At 42.8% G+C, this 25,424-nt stretch overlaps 1 protein-coding gene across 3 annotated transcripts in view; it reads left to right on the forward strand.

Moving 5' to 3' along the window:
- Window positions 1-25,424, forward strand: part of smoc1 (SPARC related modular calcium binding 1) — a 262,010-nt gene that overhangs the window by 226,944 nt on the left and 9,642 nt on the right. For all 3 annotated transcript variants that reach the window (XM_041214635.1, XM_041214636.1, XM_041214637.1), the window contains exon 12: window positions 17,209-17,262. In XM_041214635.1, the coding sequence (XP_041070569.1) occupies window positions 17,209-17,262 (54 nt within the window). The remainder of the gene's footprint in view (window positions 1-17,208; window positions 17,263-25,424) is intronic.

Raw genomic sequence — 25,424 nt, forward strand, 5'->3', positions numbered from 1 at the left:
ACATTGGGCGTGCGTACCGATGTCATCGCGAACTCGTGTGATATTTTGTCCGGCGGCCGCACGCTGGAGTTGGCTGCGCACCCGCCAATATTTGAAAGGCCTATTAAGGCCATTAACTAGATAAGTAAGTTGCATTTTATGCTGCTCGTCCAACCTTACGGTTGACGAAAAGGCCAAGCGGCCTTGACATTTTTCAGGAAACCTCACCCACGAAGAGGATGAGGTTTCCGAAAGCGAATACAACTTAAATAAAACCCTTATTTTCAAAATAAAAACATGTCCCATCTCACGTGACACAGTCACATGAGGGGACATGTTTCATTAAAATTTTCATGTATTTATTTATTTTTTTAAAAAGCGCTTCCATCTCCCCTGAGGCAGCTCCGTGCCTCAAGGAGATGGAAGCGCTCTTTCGCGAGCATGCACAAACTAGGCCCGGCTCTCCCTCTTCTCCCCACCTGCACAGGCAGCGCTCAGCGCTACCGCTTGTGATCCACGCTGGGCGCGCCTTAATTGGCCCGCCCACGTGAAATCGCGGCACGGAGCTAATCGGCTCCATGACTGCCCCCGCTGAGCCCGCCCGACCAATGTAAAATCCTGGCCTATAAGTCTGCTATTTGCCTACATGTGAGCAGTCGTTGCACTTAAGCTGCAGTGCACTATTTGAAGCTTCTGACAGGCTTGATAAAACATTACATAAACGTAAGCCTTTCTTTTCAATTAAAAAAATTGGTCCAGTGAATGCTCTGCTTGCTTCAGCACTGAAGTAGCTATAGTTCACAGAAGGGGAGGTGTAGCCAGGGGTTAGTGATTGGGATATACTCACAACATGAGCTGCATGTTATTTTGCGTTCAATCAAATTAAGGTAGGGCTGAATCCCACCCCCCCACACCCCCCCACATTGGGGGGGGTTGTGCGGGGGTGGGTGGGGGCGGACATGAACCCGATTGGGGACGCGCCGCCATTTTATGTGGGCCGGACAATTAAGGCCCGCCCAGCGTGATGCTCGCCCGGAAGCGCTGAGCTGCCACGTGAGCTGTGACATGTGAAAGAATTTATCTTAAGAATTTTTATTGACTTTTAAAACACTGCATGAAACCTCATCCCGCCCGTGGATGAGGATTCATGAAAAATGCGAAGGCCGCCTGGGCTCTTCGCCTGCCCCCCCTGCCAACCTTAAGGTTGGACGGGCAGCTCATTGAATTGAATTAATTACTGTTTAAATGGCCTTTAACGGCCTTTGGCAGTTGGCTGCGCGCCTGCCAAACTGGAAATCTAAATGACGCCCACCTGACATCACCGCGCATCGGCGAGCGGGCCCCGACCTGCTCGCCGACCGAATAATTCTGCCCGTAATGACAGAAATATTATAGCACAGGGGGAGGCCTTCCCTGTCTGGGCGAGCTCTCCAAATGGGCAATGCACCTTGTGCCATTCCTCTGTCTTCTTCCCGTAAACCTGCACATTCTTCCTTTTCAGATCATTATCCAATTCCCTTTTGAATGCCTCCATTGAACCTATCCCCACCACACTCCCAGCCAGCAAATTCCAGATCTTAACCACTGGCTGTGTAAAAAGTTTCTCCTCATGTCTCCATTGCTTCTTTTTCCAAAACCAGACTAAGAGATCACATGAGCTAAGTGTTATCTATAAATCATTTACGCTCTAAATTATGTGACCTCTGCCCCAGACAAGAACTGTCCAGCTCCCACTTGATAGATTGCAGAGAGTAACCAGCCAGCAATGCATTACAGAGGCTCATTATTCTCTAGGCAAAGGAGAGCCAATGAATAATATGCAATTTATTCCTCCTCCTGCATTGTTTAAACTCATGGTTCCCTGGTCGTCCCTACTCTATTAAACTGGAATAATCCATCAACAGGGACACTATCCAGCCCTATAATTATTTTATCAGGGCTCATCTTAAGTCTTTGTTCCTGTAAGTAACCCAAGATCCTTGAGCCTACCTGAGAAGCCAGTGTTCTTAATACCAGGAATCATTTTTGTAGGTCTCCTTGAGATCTTTTTCAAGGCCACTGTATCACACATGTGAGGGTGATTAAAAGTGAGCACAGTAGTCCAGACGTAGTCTGACCAGAGAGCTGTATAATTTTAAAATGATGTCCTTTGATTAATACTGAATGGTTCTATTAATACCACCCAATACCCTGTTAGCTTTGGCTACAATTTCTCCACATGAGCCTTATGGATTCTATGTCCAATTAAGTGCATGAATATTCCCAATCATTGGCGTCATTTGAATCCTTTGTAGTTGCTAAGCAGGAAGGCAGGTGTTGTAAATTGCAAGATCTGAGCATTTTGGTATATTGCCCTCTCTGTTGGGGAGGTGTAAATAAAGTTAGTTTAATAATGGCTACCGGCAGTGAGCCCACATGTTAATCTTTTCTCAGTGCAATACACAGCAATAAAGATGGCGATGATGGTGGGATGGAATTTTCTTTCACATTTCGTTTGAGAGATTAAGGACTGAAAAACATTGTGACACGTTTTTGGAACTCCTAGGGCAGAATTTTACCACAGCGGGATTTTATGTTCCCGCTGTCGTCAATGGGGTTTATAATGGCCCGTCGCATTTTACAGCCCCTGCCCCCCCGAAATGGGGCCGTAAAATGTGGGATGTAAAATCCCGCTGTGGTAGAATTCTGCCCCTAACGTTGATTTTGAGGAAGTTTGAGCAGTTTGAAGGATTACTCCATATGCACATCGTATTCAGGTAAACACATCTGATTGAAAAGGTGGCACTGAAGGCATATTTGGGGACGATGGGGGAATCCAACCCAAACAAAGAGGGCTGGGGTAATTACGTACAATTGTTAAACAATTGGTTGAAACTGAATAATAGGAGATGAGGATAAAGTAAATGTTTTCCTCACCATGATGGGGCCAGATGCTTTTGAAGCAGTGTCAACCAATGTTAGCCATAGGACTACATTACCATGGAATATGGTAAAATTAATGAAATACTGGATTCATATTATGGCACGGCTAAGAATGAAATTGCACTAAGAGTTATATTCCATCAAAGGAAGCAGTTGCCAAGTGAGACTGTTGCAGATTACATTCTCGAGTTAAAGAGACTCTCTTGCTGCTGTGAGAAATCGACCGTAGAGACACGTTTGTAGGAAGTCTAAAGAGGAATTTAACCCAGCCAAACTATGAGCAATTAGCTGAAATGGAAGGAGGGCCTCTGATGTGATCATGGCCACGGAATTGGCAGAAAGAGATAGCTGCAATTTGTAAATGAGTTCACTTCTTGAGCTATCAGGGGAGGTCCACGAGATTTCAGCAAGATTCAGGCCACAGCAGGCAGTTTCATAGTCTCAGAGTCAGAAATTGAGATGCTACCATTGCCATGGAAGCCACAAGCCAATTAAATGCAACTATTTCCAGTTAAAGTGCTACGACTGTGTGAAAGCTAGTTATATCCAGACTGCATGCAGGACTAGAGGAAACAGTAAAGCTCCAGCTTGTGGTAAAGCTCCAGGTTGCAGGCATGCACCGGGTCATGGTCGTGATAGATCTAAAGTGAGTTCAGGAGTTTGGAAATCCTTGAATGCACAAATGATAGATGTGGAAACAGAAGTTGATATTATTGAGCAGGAAGATCAAGAGTTGCACTCATTCAGAGAGCAAGAGAAACAGCACATGGAACACGAGAATAATAGGGATGAAGATATAATTCCAATGTCCACTGTAGAATTGAAAGTCTAAGATTCACAGCTTACTTTCATCATTAATATAGCTACAGCAGTGTCTGTTATCTCAGAAGGAGAGAACAACAAGTCTCTATGTCACATTCCCCTTAGGCAGAACTGGTGTGAAACTGACTAGTTACTCCAATAACAATATTCCATTGTGAGGTGAAGTTACTGTTCGGGTGGAATATGATGATGTTACTCGCCATTGATGGGAGGACAACGGAACAATATCTCCCTGATGGGAAGGAATTGGTTTAAGAAGATATGGATAAACTGGGCCGACTTATTTACAGTAGGAATCAGTAAGAGCGTGTTCGACATTGAATAAGTGCTAAGAGAGCACAAAGTCGTCTTTAAGCAAGGGGGAAAAAAATGATAAAAATAGTCATCACAAGGCCAAAATCAAGGTAAAGGACAATGCACAGCTGACATTTTGCAAAGGTAGGCCAGTGCCATATGCAGAGTTAGAAACAATCAGTAAAGATTTGGATAGATTGGAAAGAACAGGAGCAATTAAGAACATGAAGAGCATTGACTGGGCTGCACCCATTGTGGTTGTTCAAAAAGCAGATGTATTCAGATTTGTGGAGATTATAAGTAAATGCAAAACAAGGTGACTGAGAGCAATGCTTGCCCACTCCCTACCAGTGAAGATTTGTTTTCTAATTTAGCCAATGGAAAGCTGTTCAGTAAGGTAGGATTGTCAAATGCATGTTTGCAATTAGAATTTGCTGACAAGAGCAAGGAACTGCTTCCCATTCATACACACAGAGGGCTGCCTCAGTACAAAAGGTTACTAATTGGGGTGTCTACTCCCCCCGCAATGTTCCAGAGCATCATGGATCAGGTACTAAGTGGGATAAAAGGAGTGGGATAACAGACATTCTAATTAGCAGAAGACATAGAAAGAGCACTTTGTAAGGTTGAGCAAAGCCCTAGATTGACTTCAAGAGTATGGCATCAAAATTAAAAAGTACAAGTGTTACTTCACGGTGGTGAAGACTGATTCAATCTTAGCTACTGAGTTACCCGTGAATTACTTTGCATGCACAAATGACATGCCAGTGTCTGCCAGAAAAATCTGTGAAGAAATGTGCTAGAGAAGTGGTGCTCAGTAACGTGCTCAGTTATGTCCTGAATGGCTGGCCTGAAGAATATGATAATGAGAAAATTGCAGGGGTATTCAACACGTAGAAATAAACTGAGGCTGCCTGTGGTGGGGTTTAAGAGTCATTATCCTGTAAAAGTTTAGAGAGGGATTGTTAGAGGAGCGCACAGGGATTCTCCGTGTGAAACCAGTAGCAAGAAGCTATTTTTGGTATCCAAAGGCAGGTAGGTATATTGAAGAGTTGATGAAAAGTTGTGAAGTCTATCTCAGAATGAGAAATAATCCAATCAGGTTCCTTTCATTCCATGGGCAAACACGAGAAAGCCATGGGGGCGAGTACATATTGATTTCTTTGAAGTGAAAGTCAATTGTCACAGCAAGTGGACAAATTTTGAGCCAATGCCCAAGTGCCAAATCTGTTGAGGCTTTGCAAAGTTGTTTTTAATTCAGAGGAGTCTGAAATATTTCTGAGTAAAATGGAGCAAAACACATGCTAATACCGTCATATCACCCTATTGAATGGTACTGCAGGAAGAAGTGGTGCAGATTGTGAAGGGGTCTTTGCAGAAGTATTTGCTGGGTGACAAGCTAGGCAGTAATGTTCATTTTTCTCTTTGACACAAGGTAGACAACTTTCTGTTCTCTTACAGAATAACCCCACAATCTACAACAGATTGCTCACCTTATGAGTTAGTGTTTAAACATACTCCCGGGACAGGGTTTAGTTTGCTTAAGCTTGACATCAATACATATGAATATGCGAACAAGGAGCAGGAGTAGGCCATTCAGCCCCTCGAGCCTGCTGCACCATTTAACAAGATCATGACTGATCTGAAAGTTGCCTGAAATCTGCATCTTACCTACCCCTGATAACCTAACGCCACTTTGCTTATCAAGAATCTATCCACCTCTGCCTTAAAAAATATTCAAAGACTCTGCTTCCACCACCTTTCCAGGAAGGGAGTGCCAAAGACTAACGACCCTCTGAGAGAAAAATAATTGCCTCACCCCTGTTTTAAATGGGTGACACCTTATTTTTAAATAATGACCCCGTAGTTCTAGATTCTCCCACAAGAGGAAACATCCTCTCCGCATCCACCCTGTCAAGACCCCTCAGGATCTTATAGGCAGAATTTATCCCCTATCGGGGGGGATGTTTAAGAGTGGGCGCGCGGTCATGTGCCTCTGATTGGCGCCCCAAATTGGGGGTGTGCCCCCATTTTACGCGGGCGGGCCAATTAAGGCCCGCCCAGCGTGGCATTGGCCAGGAAGTGCTATGCGTTCCCTATGCGGGTGGGGGGCAGGATTGCCTGAGCCGAGAGTGCGCTCTTTCACGTTTGTACACGAAAGATCACACATCTCCCTGAGGCTAAGTGCTGCCTCAGGGAGATCGGCTGTACAATGAAATATCGGAAAAATAGAAATAAAAAATTTCCCTGACATGTTCCCTCATGTGACACCTTCACATGAGCTGGGACATGTCCATCACTTTTAAATACACCTTATTTACATTTTTTAAAACCTACATGAAACCTCATTCCACCTGTGGATGGGGTTTGATGCTTTTTCTAATTCCCGCCAGGGCTCCTGGCCTTCCCGCCAACCTTAAGGTTGGACAGGCAGGTCCATTAATTAGTTTGATGACTCTGTCAGTGGCCTCAATTGGCTATTAACAGGTCGGGGGGCACACAGCTGATTCAGCTGAGCCCCCACCTACCGGAAAATTTAAATGGGGCGCGGTGGCATAGGGAGTTCCGCCCGACATCATCCTGTGTCATTTTACACCATCGGTGAGTGGGCCCCACACCCTGCTTGCCGACCAGGAAATCCTGGCCTATATGTTTAAATCAAGTCGCCTCTTACTCTTCTAAACCCCAGCAGATACAAGCCTGGTCTATCCAACCTTTCCTCATAAGACAACCCACCCAATCGAGGTAAACCTTCTCTGAACTGCTTTCAATGCATTTACATCCTTCCTTAAATAAGGTGACCAATACTGTACACAGTACTCCAAATGTGCTCTCACCAATGCTCTGTACAGCTGAAGCATAACCTCCCTACTTTTGTATTCAATTCCCCTCGCTGATAGCATTCTATTAGCTTTCCCAATTACTTGCTGTACTTGCATACTAACCTTTTGCGATTCATGCACTAAGACACCCAGATCCCCCTGCACCTCAGAGCTCTGCAATCTCTCGCCATTTAGATAATATGCTTCTCTGTTATTCCTCCTGCCAAAGTGGCCAATTTCACAGTTTCCCTTATTAAACTCTATCTGCCAGGTCTTTGCCCACTCACTTAACCTGTCTATACCTGTTTGTAGCCTCCTTATGTCCTCTTCACAACTTACTTTCCTACCTATCTTTGTGTCATCAGCAAATTTGGCAAACATCACTTCAATCCCTTCATCCAAATCTTTTATAAAAATTGTAGACAGTTGAGGTCCCAGCACTGATCCCTGTGGCACACCGCTCATTACAGCTTGCTAACCTGAAAAAGACCCATTAATGCCTACTTTCTGCTTCCTGTTGGCCAGTCAATCTTCTATCCATATCAATATGTTACCCACTATACCATGAGCTTTTATTTTCCGCAATAACCTTTGATGTGATGCTTTAACAAATGCCTTTTGGAAATCTAAGTACAGTACATCCACTGATTCCCCTTTAACCACAGCACATGTTATTTTTTCAAAGAACTCCAATGAGTTGCTTAAACCCTATTTCCCTTTCACAAACCATATTGACTCTGCCTGTTGACCTTGAGGTTATCCAAGTGCCCTGCTGTAACTTCTTTAATAATAGCTTCTCACATTTTCCCTATGACAGATGTTAAGCTAACTGGTCTGTAGCTTCCCACTTTTTGTCTCCCTTTTTGAATAATGGAGTTACATTTGCTATCTTCCAATCTAATGGGACCTTCCCCGAACCTAGGGAGTTTTGGAAAATTAAAATCAATACATCAACTATCTCACTAGACGCTTCTTTTAAGACCCTCAGATGAAATCCATCAGAACCTAGGCTCTTGTCAGCTCGCAGCTCCAAAAATTTACTCAGTACTACTTCCCTGCTGATTGCAATATTCCTGACTTCCTTCTCCACTTCCATTTCCTGATTTATAGCTGCTTCTGGGATGTTACTTGTATCCTCTATAGTGAAAACTGATGCAAAACACCTGTTCAATTCATCTGCCATTGCCTTATTTTCCATTATCAATTCTCCAAACTTTTCTATCGGACCAACACTCACTTTGTTAACTCTATTCTTTTTAAAATATTTATAGAAACTCTTACTATCTGTTTTTATATTTCTGGCTAGCCTTCTCTCATACTTTAATTTTTCCCTCCTAATAGTCTTTTAGTCATTCATTCCTGTTCCTTATATCCTGTCCAATTTTCTGGCCTTCCACCTATCTTTGCACAATTATATGCTTTTTCTTTAAGTTTGATACATTCTTTAACCTTTCTAGTCAACCATAGGTGATGTGTCCATCCCTTGGACTTTTTCTTACTTGGTGGAATTCTATTCTATGCATTCTGCATAAATATTAGCCACGGCATCTTTATTCACCTTAACCTAATTTGCCAACTCACTTTCGCTGGCTCAGCTTTCATTGCCTCATAATTGCTCTTATTTAAGTTTAAAAACTCAGGCCCACTCCTCTCTCCCTCAAACTGAATGCAAAATTCAATCATATTATAGTCACTGATACATCAGGGTGCCTTCACTATGAGATCATTAATTACTCTGCTCTCATTGCACAATACCAGGTCTAGTATAACCTGCTCTCTGGTTGGCTCCAGAACATGCTGTTCCAAGAAACAATCCCGAAACCATTTAATGTATTCCTCATCTAGGCTATCTTTGCCCCCATCTGACTTTTCCAGTCTATATGTAAATTAAAATCTCCCATGATTATCGTCGTGCCTTTCTGACAAGCTCAAATTATTTTTTCCTTTATGCTCAAGCCTACCATATGGTTACTCTTAGGGGGCCTGTGCACAATTCCACAAGTGACTTCTTGCTTTACCATTTCTCATCTCTACCCAAACTGTTTCCACATCCTAGTTTCCTGAACTTAGGCCATCCCTCTCTATTATGCTAATACCATCATTTACTAACAGAGCCACCCCTCCACCTTTTCCTCACTTCCTGTCCTAACTAAATATCTTGTACCCTTCAATATTCAGGCCCCAATCTATGTCCTCCTGCAGCCATGTCTCTGTAATGGCTATCAAATCGTAATTATTTATTTCTATGTGTGCTCTCAGTTCATCTGTTCTGTTTCGAATGCTACATGCATTCAGAAACAGAGCTTTTAGTTTTATCCTTTTATTCTTTTTATAACCTCTAGTTTCATCTGTTGATTTACTGTTAAATTTATACTCTCTATGCCTTCCTGTCATGGTCTGTTTTTCATTTTCCGTAAATAATACCTTTAGATTTTCCCTTGTCTCTACTCTTTGGATTACCACATCTTCCCAAATTTGATCTCTTGCCCCCACTATTTAATTAAAAACACTCTCTATTTGCCTAGTCCTGTGACTCACAAGAACACCGATGCCAGCAAGGTTTGGGTGTAGACCATCCCAACGGTACAGATCCCACTTTCCCCAGTACTGGTGCCAGTGCCCCATGAACCAGAAACCACTTCTCCCACACCAGCCTTTGAGCCACACATTAACCTCCCTAATCGGATTTGCCCTAAGCCAATTTTCACATGGCTCAGGTAATAGTCCACTTACTGCAGACCTGTTTACCCTGGATCAGACTGGATTCCAGGAACGCCCACATACTGCAGCTGTGACACATCACCTGTCCTGACGTCCTTAATGTGTTATAATTAACTGTTTAATTCTTTTATTGAGTTATATATTTTGCTTTTGTTTTTATATATTTTATTAACCTTACTGCCAGTTGCTAGACTATTTTGAACCTTAGGAATAGAATAAACCTTAGTCACTTACCAGATACTCACCAAATAACTAGCTTATTCTCCTGTAGCAGAGTATGGCCACTTCCTGAAGGCTGAGGAAGTTAGAAAGCAGAAAGCAAAGAGCATCTCTTCCTCTTCCTTCCCTCACTCCCTTAATTACCGAACTCCCAGCACTCTATTCTAAGTTGCACTTCTTGCAGTAAACCTTACCTACAGCACCTCTTTTCCCCTATGCACTGAATTCCCACTTGAACCAAATTCCCAAATACACTCACTGTCTCACTCAGGCTGAAGTCTCCACTCATTGATCGCATGACTCTTATTGAATAGATAATAGAAATAGAAAATAGAAAAGTAAGAAAAACTGAGGATGAGTCATGATCCGCGAGGCATGAAACTTAGAAGGTTCAGTGCTAGTCAGAAGGTCATGGTGAAAAATCATGGGGTGATTAGAAGTATGTGATTGGAGTTGTTGTAAAGAGACTGGCTGCATTCACATATCTAGTGAAGATTGGAGAGAGGCTCCATCATTGGCATGAAAATCATCTGCTAGAAAGAGCAAATCTAACAAAAGGAGAGCACGAGAAACCTCCTATAGTCCAAATTCCTTCTACAGCCCAAAGTGAAAGCCAAAAAGAACTGAAAGTTTGCCGATATTACAGAATCCATCGGTAAAGCAAAGTGAGTCAGTGTCTTTGATTAAGACAGATTGATCAATGTCACAGTCCCAACCATTAAGTGCAGTTGGTAGTCAAAGTTCAGGGTTGACACAGTCAGAGATGTTGAGAGAGCAAAGTCAAGTTAATGAAAATGGAAGGAGACACACAAATAGAAAGAGAAAGAAGCCAGATAAGTTAATTGACAGTATGTTGGAATGAAGAAGAAAAAAAGTTGTTCTTTTCATTATTTCTTGTCAAATTATGATATTTTTGTTAAACACGTGCTGGTATTAAAGAAAAATAATTTTGTTACATGTAAATTACTCTGGTAGTATTAGTCATATGTGGTTTGGTTATGATTAGTGTAAAAACAAGTATGTAACCCAGCTGTTAAATTTCAGATGTTGTTGATATTGGTTTAGGCATATTATATTTTGGGAAATTATGTACATGCACCATTTTACATTTTAATGTATGATTTGTTTTTTTAAGTAGGGAGGGAGTGTAGTATATTGCAAGATCTGGGCATTTTGTTGTACTGCCCTCTCTACTGCCTGCTCTGCTGAGGAAGTGTAAATAAAGTTAGATCAATAATGGCTGCTGGCTGTGAGTTCACATGTTAATCTTTTCTCAGCGCTGTACACAACAATACGGATTTGGTGTGACTCAGAATGTTGTTCATTCCCTCCCCCTCCTGCCTTTTTTCTGGGTGATTTGTAACCTCCGAGCTCCACCAATTTATCTTAATATAGATTTTTGATTACTCGACTTTGTTGTTGGACCGAAATTGTGTAGATTTAGAATTTGTCTTAATGCTACAGGCCAGGAAGGTCCAGGTTCAATCTCTTCTCTTTACTGAATCAGCTAAGGTGATGGTGTGGGTGCTGTATCAGGCCTCAATGCTCCCAGACTAGATGGGTCAGGGAGCAAGCAGGCAATAGTCCTGCTCCTGATCACTCACCATGGTTTTGGAGATGGATGTGTTTGAATGTTGGTGGGTGGGTTGGGTGGCAGACAGGTTTGGACTTGGTTTGGTTGGCCTTCAACAGCCCTTATGGTCAAATTATAATATCAAATAGTCTGTTAATGCTCTATTAGCTACAGTAGGGTCACCATCACTGACAGAACTGTGTTGTCTCAGCATGATCCACCACCTTCAAGAAAGAAGAGGTATGGAGAACAGGAATATGGGGAACAGGCAATATGCCAAAATATGACAATATGTGCTAAATAATAATTTGCATGTCAGAAGAAGTACTGAATTCGCAAAGCTATCCTCAAAACAAAACAAATTGACTTGTTTCTACTGGTACGTTGTGGAGCAGGTGAAGCTTTCCAACCAACAATAACAACAACAACTTATATTTGTATAGCACCTTTAATGTAATGAAACATCCCAAGGTCTTTGACAGGAGTATTATAAAACAAGGTATGACACTAAGCCACAAAAATAGATATTAGGTGAAATGACTGAAAGCTTTTCAAAAGGCGTGTCAAAGGAGAATAGCAAGGTAAGAACATACAAATTAAGAGGAGTTGGCCACTCAAGCCTGCTCCGCGATTCAGCAAGATCATGGCTGGTCTGATTGTAACCTCATCTCCACATTCCCACCTACCCCCAGTAGCCTTTCAGCCCTTTGCTTAACAAGAATTTATCTAGCTCTGTCTTAAAAACATTCAAAGACTCTGCTTCCAATGTCCTTTGAGGAAGAGAGTTCCAAAAACTTACAACCCTTTGAAAAAGAAATTCTCCTCATCTCTGTCCTAAGTGGGCGACACCTTATTTTTAAACAGTGGCCCCTAGTAGTAAATTCTCCCACTAGAGGAAGAATCTTCTCCACCTCGACCCTGTCAAGACCCCTCAGGATCTTATATGTTTCAATCATGAGGCCTCTGAACTTCAGTGAATTCAGGTGTAGCCTGTCCAACCTTTCGTCATAAAACAAGGTATTAGTCTAGTAGACCTTCTCTGATCTGCTTCCAATACATTTGCATCCTTCCTTAAATAAGGAGGCCAATACCGTACACAGTATTCCAGATGTGGTCTCATCAATGTCCTTTACAACTGAAGCATAACCTCCCTACTTTTGTATTCAATTCCTCTCGCAGTAAATGATAACATTCTATTAGCTTTCCTAATTGCTTGCTGTACCTGCATGCTAGCCTTTTGCAATTCATGCACTAGGACACCTAGATCCCTCTGCAGCTCAGAGCTCAGAAAATTTAGTAACCATACCGTCGGTCCCTTCATCCATTGATATAAATTGTAAAAAGTTGAGGCCCCAGCACTGATCCCTGTGGCACACCACTCATTACATCCTGCCAACCTGAAAAATGCCCATTTATGCCTACCCGCTGTTTTCTGTAGCTAGCCAATCTTCTATCTATGCTAAAATGCTACCCCATGCACCATGAGCTTTTATTCTTTGCAAAGCCTTTGATGTGGCACCTTATCAAATGTCTTCTGGAAATCTAAATACAGTACATCCACCAGTTCTCCTTTATCTACGGCATATGTTACTTCATCAAAGAACTCCAATAAATTGGCTAAACATGATTTCCCTTTCACAAAGCCATGTTGACTTGGCCGCGTACCCTGAATTTTTCCAAGTGCCCTGTTATAATGTCTTTAATAATAGCTTCTAACATTTTCCCTATGACAGGTGTTAAGCTAGCAGCCCTGTAGTTTCCTGTTTTCTGTCTGTATCCCTTTTTGAGTAAGGAATTACGTTCTCTATTTTTCAGTCTATTGGAACCATTCTCGAATCTAGGGAATTTTGGAAAATTAAAACCAACGCATCAGCTATCTCATCAGCCATTTCTTTTAAGACCCTAGGGTGAAGTTCATCAGGACCCTGGGACTTGTCAGCCTGCAGATCCCATAGTTTTCTCAGTACCACTTTCCTGTTGATTGTAATTTTCCTGAGTTCCTCCCTCCCTTCCATTTCCTGAATTACAGCTACTTCTGGGATGTTACTTGTATTCTTTATAATGAAAACCGATGCAAAATACCAGTTCAATTCATCTGCCATCTGCTTATTTTCCATTATTAATTCCCCAGACTCACTTTCTATAGGACCAACACTCACTTTGTTAACTCTTCTTTTTTAAATATCTATAGAAACTCCTACTTATTTGTCTTTATATTTCTTCTGTACTCTAATTTTTCCTTCTTTATCAATCTTTTGGCCATTCTGTACTGTTTTATATATTCTGTCCAATCCTCCGACCTGCCAATGATATTTCTGCAATTATATGCTTTTTCTTTAAGTTTGGTACTACTTTTAACTTTTTTAGTTAACCACAGATGGTGGGTCCTCTCCTTGGATGTGTTCTTTCTTGTTGGAATATGTTTATCCTGTGTATTCTGAAATATCCTCTTAAATGTCTGCCACTGCATCTCTACTGACCAATCCCTTAACCTAACTTGCCAGTTCACTTTAGCTAGCTGTGCTTTCATGTCCTCTTAATTGCCCGTATTTAAGTTTAAAATACTAGTCTTGGACCCACTCTTCTCTCCCTTAAACTGAATGTAAAATTCAATCATATTATGATCACTGCTACCTAGGGACACCTTCACTATGAGGTCATCCATTAATCCTATCTTGCTGCATAGTTAATCCTATCTCGAGGTAGAGAGGCAGAGAGGTGTAAGTAAGGTATTCCAGAGCTTGAAAACTAGGCATTGAAGGCACAGCCACCAATTGGAGCAATTAAAATTGGGGCTCTCAAGAGATCAGAACTAGAGGAGCATAGATGTCTTGGAGGGTTGTAGGGCTGGATGAGGTTACAGAGATAGAAAGGGACAAGGCCGTGGAAGGATTTGAAAGCAAGGATGGACTTTTAAAATCAAGACTTTGCTCAACCAAAAATATATGGAACTAAGATTTACCTTTAACTAATAATTCTTTTAAGTAAGCAAAGCTACTTGAACTCATGTGCTCAGCTAAGAATTCAAACACATATGACTTCATCGTGAAGTCTGTAATTTTGGAGCTATGAACTATTAATGACCAGTCCAGCTTTTTAAGCTTTCTTTATTCCTTTCTTTCATCCCAGATAGGGAACACAGGCCTCTTGTCAATTTCCCGTTGGACAGAATGCTCAGAGGTGCATGCAGATAACCCAGAATGATTTAGAATCTACTTTGACCTGCATACAGGAAATGACCTTCCCTTTGCACTTGTGTGCAGAACTTGCCAAGTGTCAAATTGCCTTAAAAAACTGCACACCTTACAAGGTAGTGGCATGGCACAGTGGTACATAAAATAAGCTCTGGCAAGGCTAATCATCAGCATTCCTTTCCCTGACAAATATGTTGGCTTCCAACAGCTAACGAGATCACAGAATCCAAATGTTCCATTAAAAGGTGTTTCAAAATGCTCGTATACACGCTAACACAAATTTAATAGATGATTAGATGGTCAAGTGCTATAAATGGGCCACAAAGTAAACTGACGTTCTTTTACACGTAGTGATCAAGAAATATCTTAGAATGTGGTGGACTGGACCGATTTGTACATGATGTTTCAGATTAAAAAAGGGCTCTGTGATTTTTATGGATGTGCAGAACATTACTGCAGACATTGGGTTCCTGGCCTTACCAATGTTTTGGCTTTATTTAGATATTGCTTCAGCCACATTTTTTTTGTCCCTAACTTAGGGTGAGGGGCTGTGATGCAAATTAAATTTTACCGTCGCATTCGAGGCTGGCACATTCAAGGCAGCACGGAGTAAAGCAGAGACCGGAATTCATCTCAATTCCAGTTTAAAAACAAGTAAATCTTCAGGCTTTTATTAGTAGTCATTTCCCAACAGTAGATACAGCTTGTGCACCAATCAGTGAAATGAGATAAGAAGCCCTCAGTACAGAAAAAAGAAAACAGTCCTGTAGATTTTGTTAAAGAAAGCTCTCCTGCACTGGAGATTTCTTCATTATAGATGCTTTTTCTTTCAATGACATGTGTACTGCAGATCGTTAAGTGCATGTGTTGTCTTCATTCTTTGTGCATTCTCACTGTGCTAAATCAAATCTTAATTCTAACTCACGGCTTTCTGGGACCTTAGAACTCTGTGCTTCCCTCAGATTTTCAAAGACAAAGATTGCATTCATATAGCACTTTTTAACAATCTCAGGACGTTCCAAAGTGTTTCACAGCCAATTAAGCACTTCTGCAGCCTACATACTGTTGTAAGGCAGGAGGTATGCATTCAGTTTGTGCGCAGCAAGATCCCATGAACAGTGACTTGATACAGACCACGTAATCTATTGTTCAGCGATGTTGATCGAGGGATAAGTATGGGCCAGCACACCAGGGATAACCCTGCTTTGAAATAGTGCCATGGGATCTTTTACATCCACCTGAGAAGGCAGATGGTGCTTTGGTTTAATGTCCCCTCTGTAAAATGGCACCTCCAGTAGGAAATCCCTGCATCGACAAATTGTTATTCTGAACTGACCTGGCCGTCTATTCTTATTTTTCTCACTGGATGTGCTCCTGCTCTGGTGGTCCACGACCTTTCACCTGGGATTCCGAATTCAAAAACAAATTTTTTTTTAAAGCCATTTTATGCTTCTTCTCCCCTCTCCGAGAGTTGCGTTTTCCCTAACTCGCCACCAACGTGATGCCCCAGGTAAAATCAGATGCTAAATGTCGAAGTCGGCCCTTGGTGTAAGTGGCAAAAAGGCTCAGTTCTTTCTAAGATCAGGAACAGCGTGAACTAAACACTTCACAACTGGAGGTGAATGCTGACGGCAGTTGTTGCGAGGTCTGCTGCAGCACAGGCTTTTGTAAGATGCAGCACTTCACCTAAAGTGCGAACTTATTTTCTCTCAGCAATGCATATTACCAACTGCAAAGGCATCATTACATTGCAAATCTTAGCAGGCCCCACTTTTCTTCAAACAGGGTCTGGAAATGACTGCCCGGAATAAAATGGGGTAGGGACTGGGTGGCCCATTGAGCTAGCACGTTTGTCCTTTCATCCCTGGCATCAGGGTCTCGATCCAACCCACACAGCCTCGGTCATTCGGCTTCAAAATAGGCCTGCCAACCCTCCAGGATTGGCCTGGAGTTTCCAGGGATTGACGATCAATCTCCAGGATTCTGCTGTGCGCAACCCTGGAGAAAGATTCATCGAGACATGAAGAAAGATTTTTCATTTCTTTTTCTTTGAATCTCTTTACCAGATATAAAAATATTGAAAATTTTGGGGGTGGGGGGGTGGTGTGGGGTGGGAGGGGGGGAAGGCTATTTGGCAGACAATCAAGCATCATCCAATTGGATAATGAGTCTTTTTGCTTGCCAATTGGCGTATGAAGGCAGTGCATCACAAGGGTGGATGTGTTAGTTGACTGATGGCTGGAGAATGGGGCAAGTCACGTGATGAAACCTCCAGGAATATTTTTGATCACAGTTGGCAATCCTGCTTTAAAAATGTGAGCAAGAGGAGAGAATAATGATTTGCCCCCAGAGAGCCACGACGTTTTCAGTTGCTTTTCCTGCCAATTTTCTCTTTGCCTTTTTATTTTGCTGGGCTTTGGTTTCCATGGTTACTCCAGTATCTTGCCCAGCTGACAGTTCTGTATGTGCAAATCTAACTAAGTGTCTGTAAGCTGTCCAACTATAGGGGTTAGCAGGAACCTTGGTTGATTTCCTCTCTAGCTAGCCCAGGGTCCACACTTGGTCACACTCCTTTCTGATCATCAATCTTAAATGCTTACGTTTCTCTGTCACTGTCAGGGCAACTAAATTAACCTTTGGTCTTTTGGTCTTCCCTTCGCAGGTAGCAGTGCTGGTGGCCTCTCGAATGGAAGAAGACAAGGAGCAAACCCTTTCAGTAAGGCTTTGCTTCTCTCGCTGCTTGCAACTATTAGTGACTGGGATCTGACTCCCCGGGGGATGGGATGATTGACAGGTGCAGCTGGAGAATGGTGCAGAGTAGAATCCTCTAAATTAAAGCAAAAAAAAGGTTAATTTTCTCCACATTCTAAGACCCCCCCTCCTCCTCTCCAGCAACGCAGTATTTCAGGGTTGTGTGGCTCCCACTAAATCCCTCTGCACTGCTGGAGATTGTGGGCAAGATATGCTTTCCCCACTAAAGTCAGAAGAGGAAAAGATTCACCTCGAGCTGGTTGTTTACAATACTTTGTAATGAAGGTGCATCAGCTCGCATTGATATGGTCTCTGTCATGTGGAAAAATGTTTCAGGTCACAACACAGGAGGGGAGAAAAAGGAACAGTGAGCAAGAGGCAGGAAAAATGAACACAAAGGGGAAAGCGAACACACAATTAAAGAGCGGTGTATTTAGAAGCCTTGTTAAATAAAGGGGAGAGCTGATGAGGGGCAGTGCTTTAGGAAGAAAGTTCCAAACCGTCAGGACATGGTGATTGAAAAATTGGGGTCCAGTTGTGGAGAGGAAGGTCAACCAGTAAGAGGCACAGTTGAACTAATGGTGGGGGGAGGTGTTGGAGGTGGGGGCAGGGTGGCATTTCTCCCTGCCCATTTGAACTGCCATATATGCCCACTTCCATTATTCTAGATTTTAGTTTTCTTCTTAAACGTGGGTCCTGCCTAATTTGCATTTATACAGCCCATTTCACTTTCTCCAGGCATTACTAAAGCACTTTGCAGCCAGTGAATCTCTTTTGAAGTGTTGTTACTGTCTAAGCCTGCCAAGTTGCACATAATGAAGCGAATGCCCAGTTCATCTGCCAACTTCTCCTCATAATTTATCATTTCAAAGCCCCATTTAACTATTTTTTGAACACATTACAACGTATCAGTGTTCTTTTAGAGGGAGAACACCCAAACATTTGCACAGTACCACTACTGCAAATGCCACCTTACACATGAGTTACCCCAGGATGTCATACTTTTCATTTATTAATAATCAAGTATCCTGAAGATACATTTCTGTGTACTGAAGCAGCCTTCAAGTTCACAAGCCAGCACTGATTGGATATTTTCACTGAACTGTTGATAATTGCAAGCAAATGCTTTTCCATTGTTGCTGCCACCCACCCAGTCTGTACAGATGTTTCATGCTTCCTGTTCCATTATGTACACTTCCCACTTATCCACATTAAATACCATCTACTATTTCTTAACCCATCTATTTAACTTGTCCAGATTTGTTTGAATGCTGTCAATGTCCCCTTCCATGTGTGTACCATCTACAAGATGCACTGCAGGAACTCACCAAGGCTCCTTAGACAGCATCTTTCAAACCTACAACTGCTACCATCTAGAAGGGCAAGAGCAGCAGATGCATAGGAACACCATCACCTGGAGGTTCTCCTCCAAGCCACTTGCCATCCTGACTTGGAAATATCTCGCCATTCTTTCACTGTTGCTGGGTCAAAATCCTGGAACTCCCTCCCTAACAGCACTGTGGGTGTACCTACACCACAGGGACCGCAGTGGTTCAAGGATGCAGCTTACCACCACCTTCTCAAGGGCAATTAGAGATGGACAATAAATGCTGGCCCAGCCAGTGATGCCACATCCATGAATGAATAAACAAAAAAGGTCACCTGGCCACATAGTTTGGTGTCATTAGCTAATTGAATTCATTGGAATTGTTCACATCCATTATCATTGTTGAATCGTTTGAACAGTAGGGGACACTGGATAATTTATCTGGTCACACAACCCCCACATATCATGAGTTATCTTTCTCTCTTGAACTGTACCTTCTATTGTCAATGCAATTTTAAGTTCAGTCAGTTAATTTTAATTTGTTATGTATACTGAAAACATATATACTTAGAACTATATGCTTCATCAACAAAATTAGTTCCATCCTCAAAGAATTCTAATTGATTTCTGATGCATGACTTATGACTTCCAATTTATCTTGCATTTGTGGCTTCTAATTGCTAGTGATAGCATCCTATGACATGGGAACAAGCATTTTCCTCTTTACCATGTCTATTGACCACTAAAGGAGTAGGCATTGATTCACAGTGATCTCTGGAGCTTTAAATGATTGTGCAGAGCCCTCAAATCATCCATTTTGTAGAGGGTAGAATAGAGTAGACTTACCTTTGCCCTCGAATCTTGTTGCAGTGAGTGCACTTCATGTTGTTGGCAGGCTTCACTCCCTCCATCAACTGCAGGCCTGCTGGACCCAAGAGCTTTTTAGGGTCAGCCCATTTGCTGATTTATAACAAATAATCACTTCTTCTTCAGTTCTTTGAACAAAGGTAGGCCTGAGCCACAGCACCACAACCTCCAGCATGGGTAGGACAAGGAGGCAGGTCCCAAATCCATCCCACCCAGAATGGGGACCAAACCCCCATGCTGTTGGCACCAATCTGATTCATACCGGCCATCCAGCCAACGAGTGCCCCCCCCCCCCCCGCTCAAGGAGCTGAGTTATTGTGGCATCATACATTTTTGCATGCCCGTTGTAGTCTGGAGCTATGGATAGTGAAGGTAGAGGCTCCATTTTTCCTTTTCCATTATATGGTTCACCAGGAAGCTCTCCCGCTCTTGTCATTGGCATACAGTGGCAGCATTTACAAGCTGGTACCCAAACTGTGTTATGAACGCAGTTTCCGTGGCCATCAAGCCCTGGAGTGAGACTTGAACCCGGAGGTTCTGGCTCAGAGGCAGGGTCACTGTCCTGCACCTCAAGGCCTCATAAACAATCACTAAAGGTTTAAAAACATGCCCACCTGGCTTAAAGCCCAGCTCCGAAGAAGCTGTCAACATGCTATACAGAACTGATGAGGAAATTCTCAAACCAGAGTCCAACCCAGTGGGTCTGCCTCACTGGAAATGTGAATACTTTAAAAAGAAAGGAAACGTTTACAAATAACAAAGCTGAAGCTAAGAGGTACTTTGTGGCTAAATATTTATGGTCACCAGTGATGATCTGTACCAACCATCACTAATACTTGACTTGGGCACAGGGAGCACAACCTGGCCAACAGCAAACAGTAAGAGACATCAGGAGGACAAAGGCAGGTTCGTTTAATGGGTAGACAGAAATCAATTTAATGTGGAGGACTGCAGTGTGATGCATTTTGGGAGGAAAAATTAGGAATGTGAGCTACTCTAAATACAAAGATACTGATCGGTGATGATAAACACAGTAACCAAAGGCTCAAATATGTAATTTCCTGAAAGTGAGGGCAAGAAGTTGGTGTCCGCAGCACAGCTATGTACTTGTGGGGCAAATCATATTGGATGCCATATTAGTGAGGGTGTTAGCCCACATGCAGTGAACATCCACTGGCAGTATTCAGAGTAGACAGTTCATGACATCACCAGCAGTGATATTTTGGAACTTAATGCTCCAGCAAATGCTCTCACTTACTCTCGCAGAGCTGAACGTGCATTCAGCAACAGGAAAGGCCCCTCCATCTGTGCCTTTTAAAGGAATCTTCAGCTACTTATGGATTAGGTGCTGAGGGAGACTTTGCTAGCTTCTACGCTTCTGCATAAACAAGTTGCTCCAAGACCTGGGTTTACAAGTAGATACTCTCCTTGGAGTAACCATGACTTGGAGAGTGAGTGGAGGCCGCACAGAGCAGGACAAGTGGCTGAAAGAGGGAGAAGAATGTGGGGTGGGGGTGGAGGGGGGCGGGGGGAAGGGCTCTTAGCAAGAGGCCCATATTTGCCCAGGGTGTTTATGGAGTTATTCTCCTACCTGAACCTCAGTGGAGAACAATATATGCGACATCTGCACTTCAGTAAGGATGCTGTCACTGAAATTTGCCACCTGCTGCAATCACAACTGAAGGGGAAGGACTGCATTGGTCATGGATGCAAAGGACTCTCTTCCAAGCTGGAGCTGGAGATATTTGCAACGTCTCTCAGTTTGTTGTTCACTGTTCCATAAGGGAAGTCACTGAGGCTCTCTACTTACGAGGGCCAAAGACATTTCATTCCCTCTTGCCAGCGACAAGCAGGCAGAGTGGGCATGTGCCTTTGCTAGGATTGCAGTCCTCCCATAGCATAAGGTACCATCGACTGCTTTGGGGGTGCTGCATGCCAGCTGCACCCTTTACGAGAACCAAAAGGGATTCCACTCCTTCAGTGTCCAGCTGTTGTGTGAACAAAGGCAGGTCCGTGTCCAGTGTCCTGGCAGCAGTTATGGTGACTTCATTCTGTGGCAGTCCACTGTGCCAGCTGTATCTGAGCCACCGTGACAAGCCAAAGGGTGGTTACTGGGCAATGAGGGCTATCTGCCGATGACCTGGCTGATAATTCCAGTGAGTACCCCTGAGTATGTTGGTTGATTAAGGCATAAATTAAAGGCCCACAGCATTTTGGGACTTTGTAGAATCATAGAAATTTACAGCTTGGAAGACCATTTGGCCCATCATGTCTGTGCCTGCCGACAAGTAACCATCCAGCCTGATCCCACTTTTTAGCTCTTGATCTGTGGCCTTGTAGATATGACACTTCAAGTTTATAAATAGAAGCACAGAATACAAGAGCAAAGGGTTAAAGATAAATTTTTACAGCTAACATGGTTAGGCCACAAAGTACTGCATACTGTTTTGGCATCCCATTCTAGCAAATGAATTAAAGCCATAGCAAGCAAACCACATAGATCCATCAGAATGAAGCCAGAGATGGGAGATTATAGCTATGAGGAGACACTGGAGATATTTGGACTAATTCCCCTGGGCCAGTGAAAGCTATGAGATTTAATTAAGGCTTTTTTAAGATTTGGGGAGTCAATGATGTAGCTCATCAATTTAAATATACCACAGAGAGTAAGGAGAAATGATAGGATAAAAATCTTCACATACAAAAGTTGTTGGTTTATCAAATGCTTTGCCATAGGGAGTGGTTGAGGCAGAGACCATTTTGTGCTTTGGGGTGAAATTGGATAACTCTGCCTGAGAGATGGTGGCATAGTGGGTAATGTCACTGGACTAGTAAATCAGAAGCTCAGGCTAATGCTCTGGGGACATGGCAGCTGATGGAGTTTAAATTCAATTAATAAATCTGGAATATAAAGTTAGTCTCAGTGATGGCCATGACAACTGTTGTCGTAAAAACCCATTTGGTTCACTAATGCCTATTTAAATGACTAATGCCCCTTTAGGGGAGGGAACCCTGCCATCATTAACTTGTCTACATGTGACTTCATTCCCACAGAGTTGACTCTTGACTGCCCTAGCCAATCTCTTCCATGCTAGGTCAATTAAGGATGGGCAACAAATGCTGGCCTTGTCAGCGATGCCCACATCCCACGAAAGAATAAAGAGAAAATAAACTAATTGATGCAGAGTAAGATACAGACGATGGAAATAGGGTACGGGTACAGGCAGTGAGATCAGTTTTCAATTGTGCCCACCACAGACAAAGTGGGTAGATTCTCGTCCTCTGTCTTGCGCCCAAGCCCAAGATATTTCTGAGTGGACAGCCACACAGCCACTAAATTTCACTTGAGATTCAGGGGCTGATGGAGGCTGCATTTTCACCCAAGACCGAGGTACTTTTGGGACGGAGCAAATCCGTGGCTTTGCATAAGACCCAAACATTACTGGGCCACCAACATCTAAGATGTACAAAAATAAAAATTAGAAGTAGGACAAAGTGAAAAAAGCGTTGAAGTTGAGAAACTGTGTGCTTCTGAATTCCTAAACGCATCTGTAATCAGTAATCTTTCCTGGGCTCAATTTCTCAATGCCAATCAGCAACAATAGCTTATCTGTCCTTCTGAAAATTGATCTCCAACTACTTGGTTCACAACGTGACAATCTCATGTTGTCTGGAGGTGTGATTCAACCTCCCTATAAACCCGACCCTGACATTAAAAAATGTCAGCCCTTAAACCGTGGGGAGACAAATGCACCTGTGGCATTTTCTGCTTTTGAATTGCTATTGAAAGCTTCTCCACAAGATGATTGGCAGTCAGCTAGAGCCTGATGGTCTGACTCTGCTCATGTCTGACTCACCAGTTCCAAGGAACCTCTGTCACAAGTTCCACACTGACAGAAACCTGGTTATGCTGTAGCTGCCACACCTTTTTTTTTCTGTCACCCTTTGTTGACTGGTTCAGAATAAAGCTGCAGCAGCAGCAGCTGAGGGCTGAAGGGTGTAAATCAAATGTAAGGAAACTGATTGGAAAACTGCCAATTAGACACAACCACTTCTGCCTGACGTGTCAGGAGAACTCACTGAGAGCAAATTACATAGAATAACAAAAGCGAGAAAACGGACTCGCAAGAAGTTTATGAAGACATTTCCGTTCCTCATTTTTCCTTTACTAGCTAAAATTTTTGGATGGTCAGGGTAAGTTTTAAAATAAAATAGAATCAACTGCTTTCCCAACAACAATAGTCAAATAGACCTATCCAGTTGCCTATTGATACCTTCAGTAATGCTTGTAGCTGAAGCTGTCATCACTCCCAAAAACCTGGCCTTACAGTTTGTAGGGCTATCGCTTGCTTTGGCAGGGTATCTAATAGCACCAGCCGTTACCTTGACTTTCCCGAGTTCTTAATTTTTTTTACCTGGCAAGATGCTGAAAGTGTGAGCTGACAACGACGCAGTGAATGCATCCAAGACATCCAAATAGGGCAAGCAAGTGCAACCAATCAAATTCATGGATTGAGAAATAAACAGTGCAACGACTGAGAGGAAGTGTAAATTTAAGTGGGTAAACTCAGTACCAAATCAGGTGCAGAATGAAAAATAAGGAGTTAGAAAGAAAGATTGGATTAAGAGAAAAATAAAAGGATAGAAAAGAACAGTAAAAATAAACTTCAGCATTTTAGGTGACATCTTCAACAATTAAACCTGAAGGCATGAGACTCCACACTTATAAAAAAGTAAATTTTCAACGCCAGAGAAGTTGACTGTCAGTAATTGACACTTATCATTTAAAGGATATTTAGGTTTAACTTTCTGGCTGAGAGTCACCTTCCTGCCCTTGGTCCTCAAACCCCATCCCCGCTCTCCTTGCTGTGACCTCCATCCTGCCCACACTCAACTCTATGTGGAAATCCAGTGGTGATCCTCAATGTAGGCCTGAGCATAATATCACCAATGGCCACTGCTCCCGGTGGCACTGCCAGTACTGGAGTGTGGCCGGCTTCTGACTGATCAGCAGCTCTTGGGAGTGGGGCTTCTGCCCTACTGGGGGCTTGATTGAGCGGGCGGGGGAGGCTACGCTGTCCAGGTAAAGTGTTGGATTTCCTCGTAATAGCGTTGGGTCTCGCAGAGAGAAGCAATGTGATGTTTCCACCGGTTCTTCAACCGATGTGTGGGACCCCCATTGCCAACATGAATCTCCGCCCACAGCATATGAGCAATTTGAGACATAACATATAATATGCATAATCAAGATTGGTATTAAAAGATGACTTTGGGCCTGTAGTTCCAAAGGCCTTTGACCATTGGTGGGCTTTGCTTAGCTGATATCTGAATCTGTTGCAGTCCAACTGATGGTGATCGATTGCCATGATTAGTCAACAACTCCATTATTGGTGCACCATGCAACTACCTGGATGGTAGACAGCAAATTGGATGGACCTTGGTCTTTTTTCATCCAGTGTTTTCTATTATATACTTCCTATGCCCAAAGGCCAAATATGTTGAGAACATTGTATCCCTCACACCTAGCGCACACCATGTCAATGTCCTCCAACCCAATCGGGAACATGTTAAAACCGATGAAATGGCCAGGAAATTACTCAGATGCTTCTGGCATCAATTACCTTCCAACAAAGTAATATTGGAAGTGCAAGAGCCAAGGAATTTTTCTGCTGTAGGAAGGAATAAACCGAGGCCCTGCAAATGGAGTTTTAGGAATCAAGAGACAAATGACTTCAAAGGCAGTAATATCAAGATTACGCCTCATGCAAAGCAGTAGTCAGTATAAGACTAGCAAGATAAGGAAGGTAAAGGCTTGGTTGGACATAGGGTCGAGAAGGGTAGGGTTCAAATTCTTGAGAAGTTAGGGCTGCAGATGGGACTGGAGTAGCCTGAACAGGATTGCTGGACTTAATTTGAACAGCGTTAGGTTCATT

The sequence above is a fragment of the Carcharodon carcharias genome, chromosome 20 (genome assembly GCF_017639515.1).
Source record: "Carcharodon carcharias isolate sCarCar2 chromosome 20, sCarCar2.pri, whole genome shotgun sequence".
In the NCBI taxonomy this organism is placed as follows: Eukaryota; Metazoa; Chordata; class Chondrichthyes; order Lamniformes; family Lamnidae; genus Carcharodon; species Carcharodon carcharias.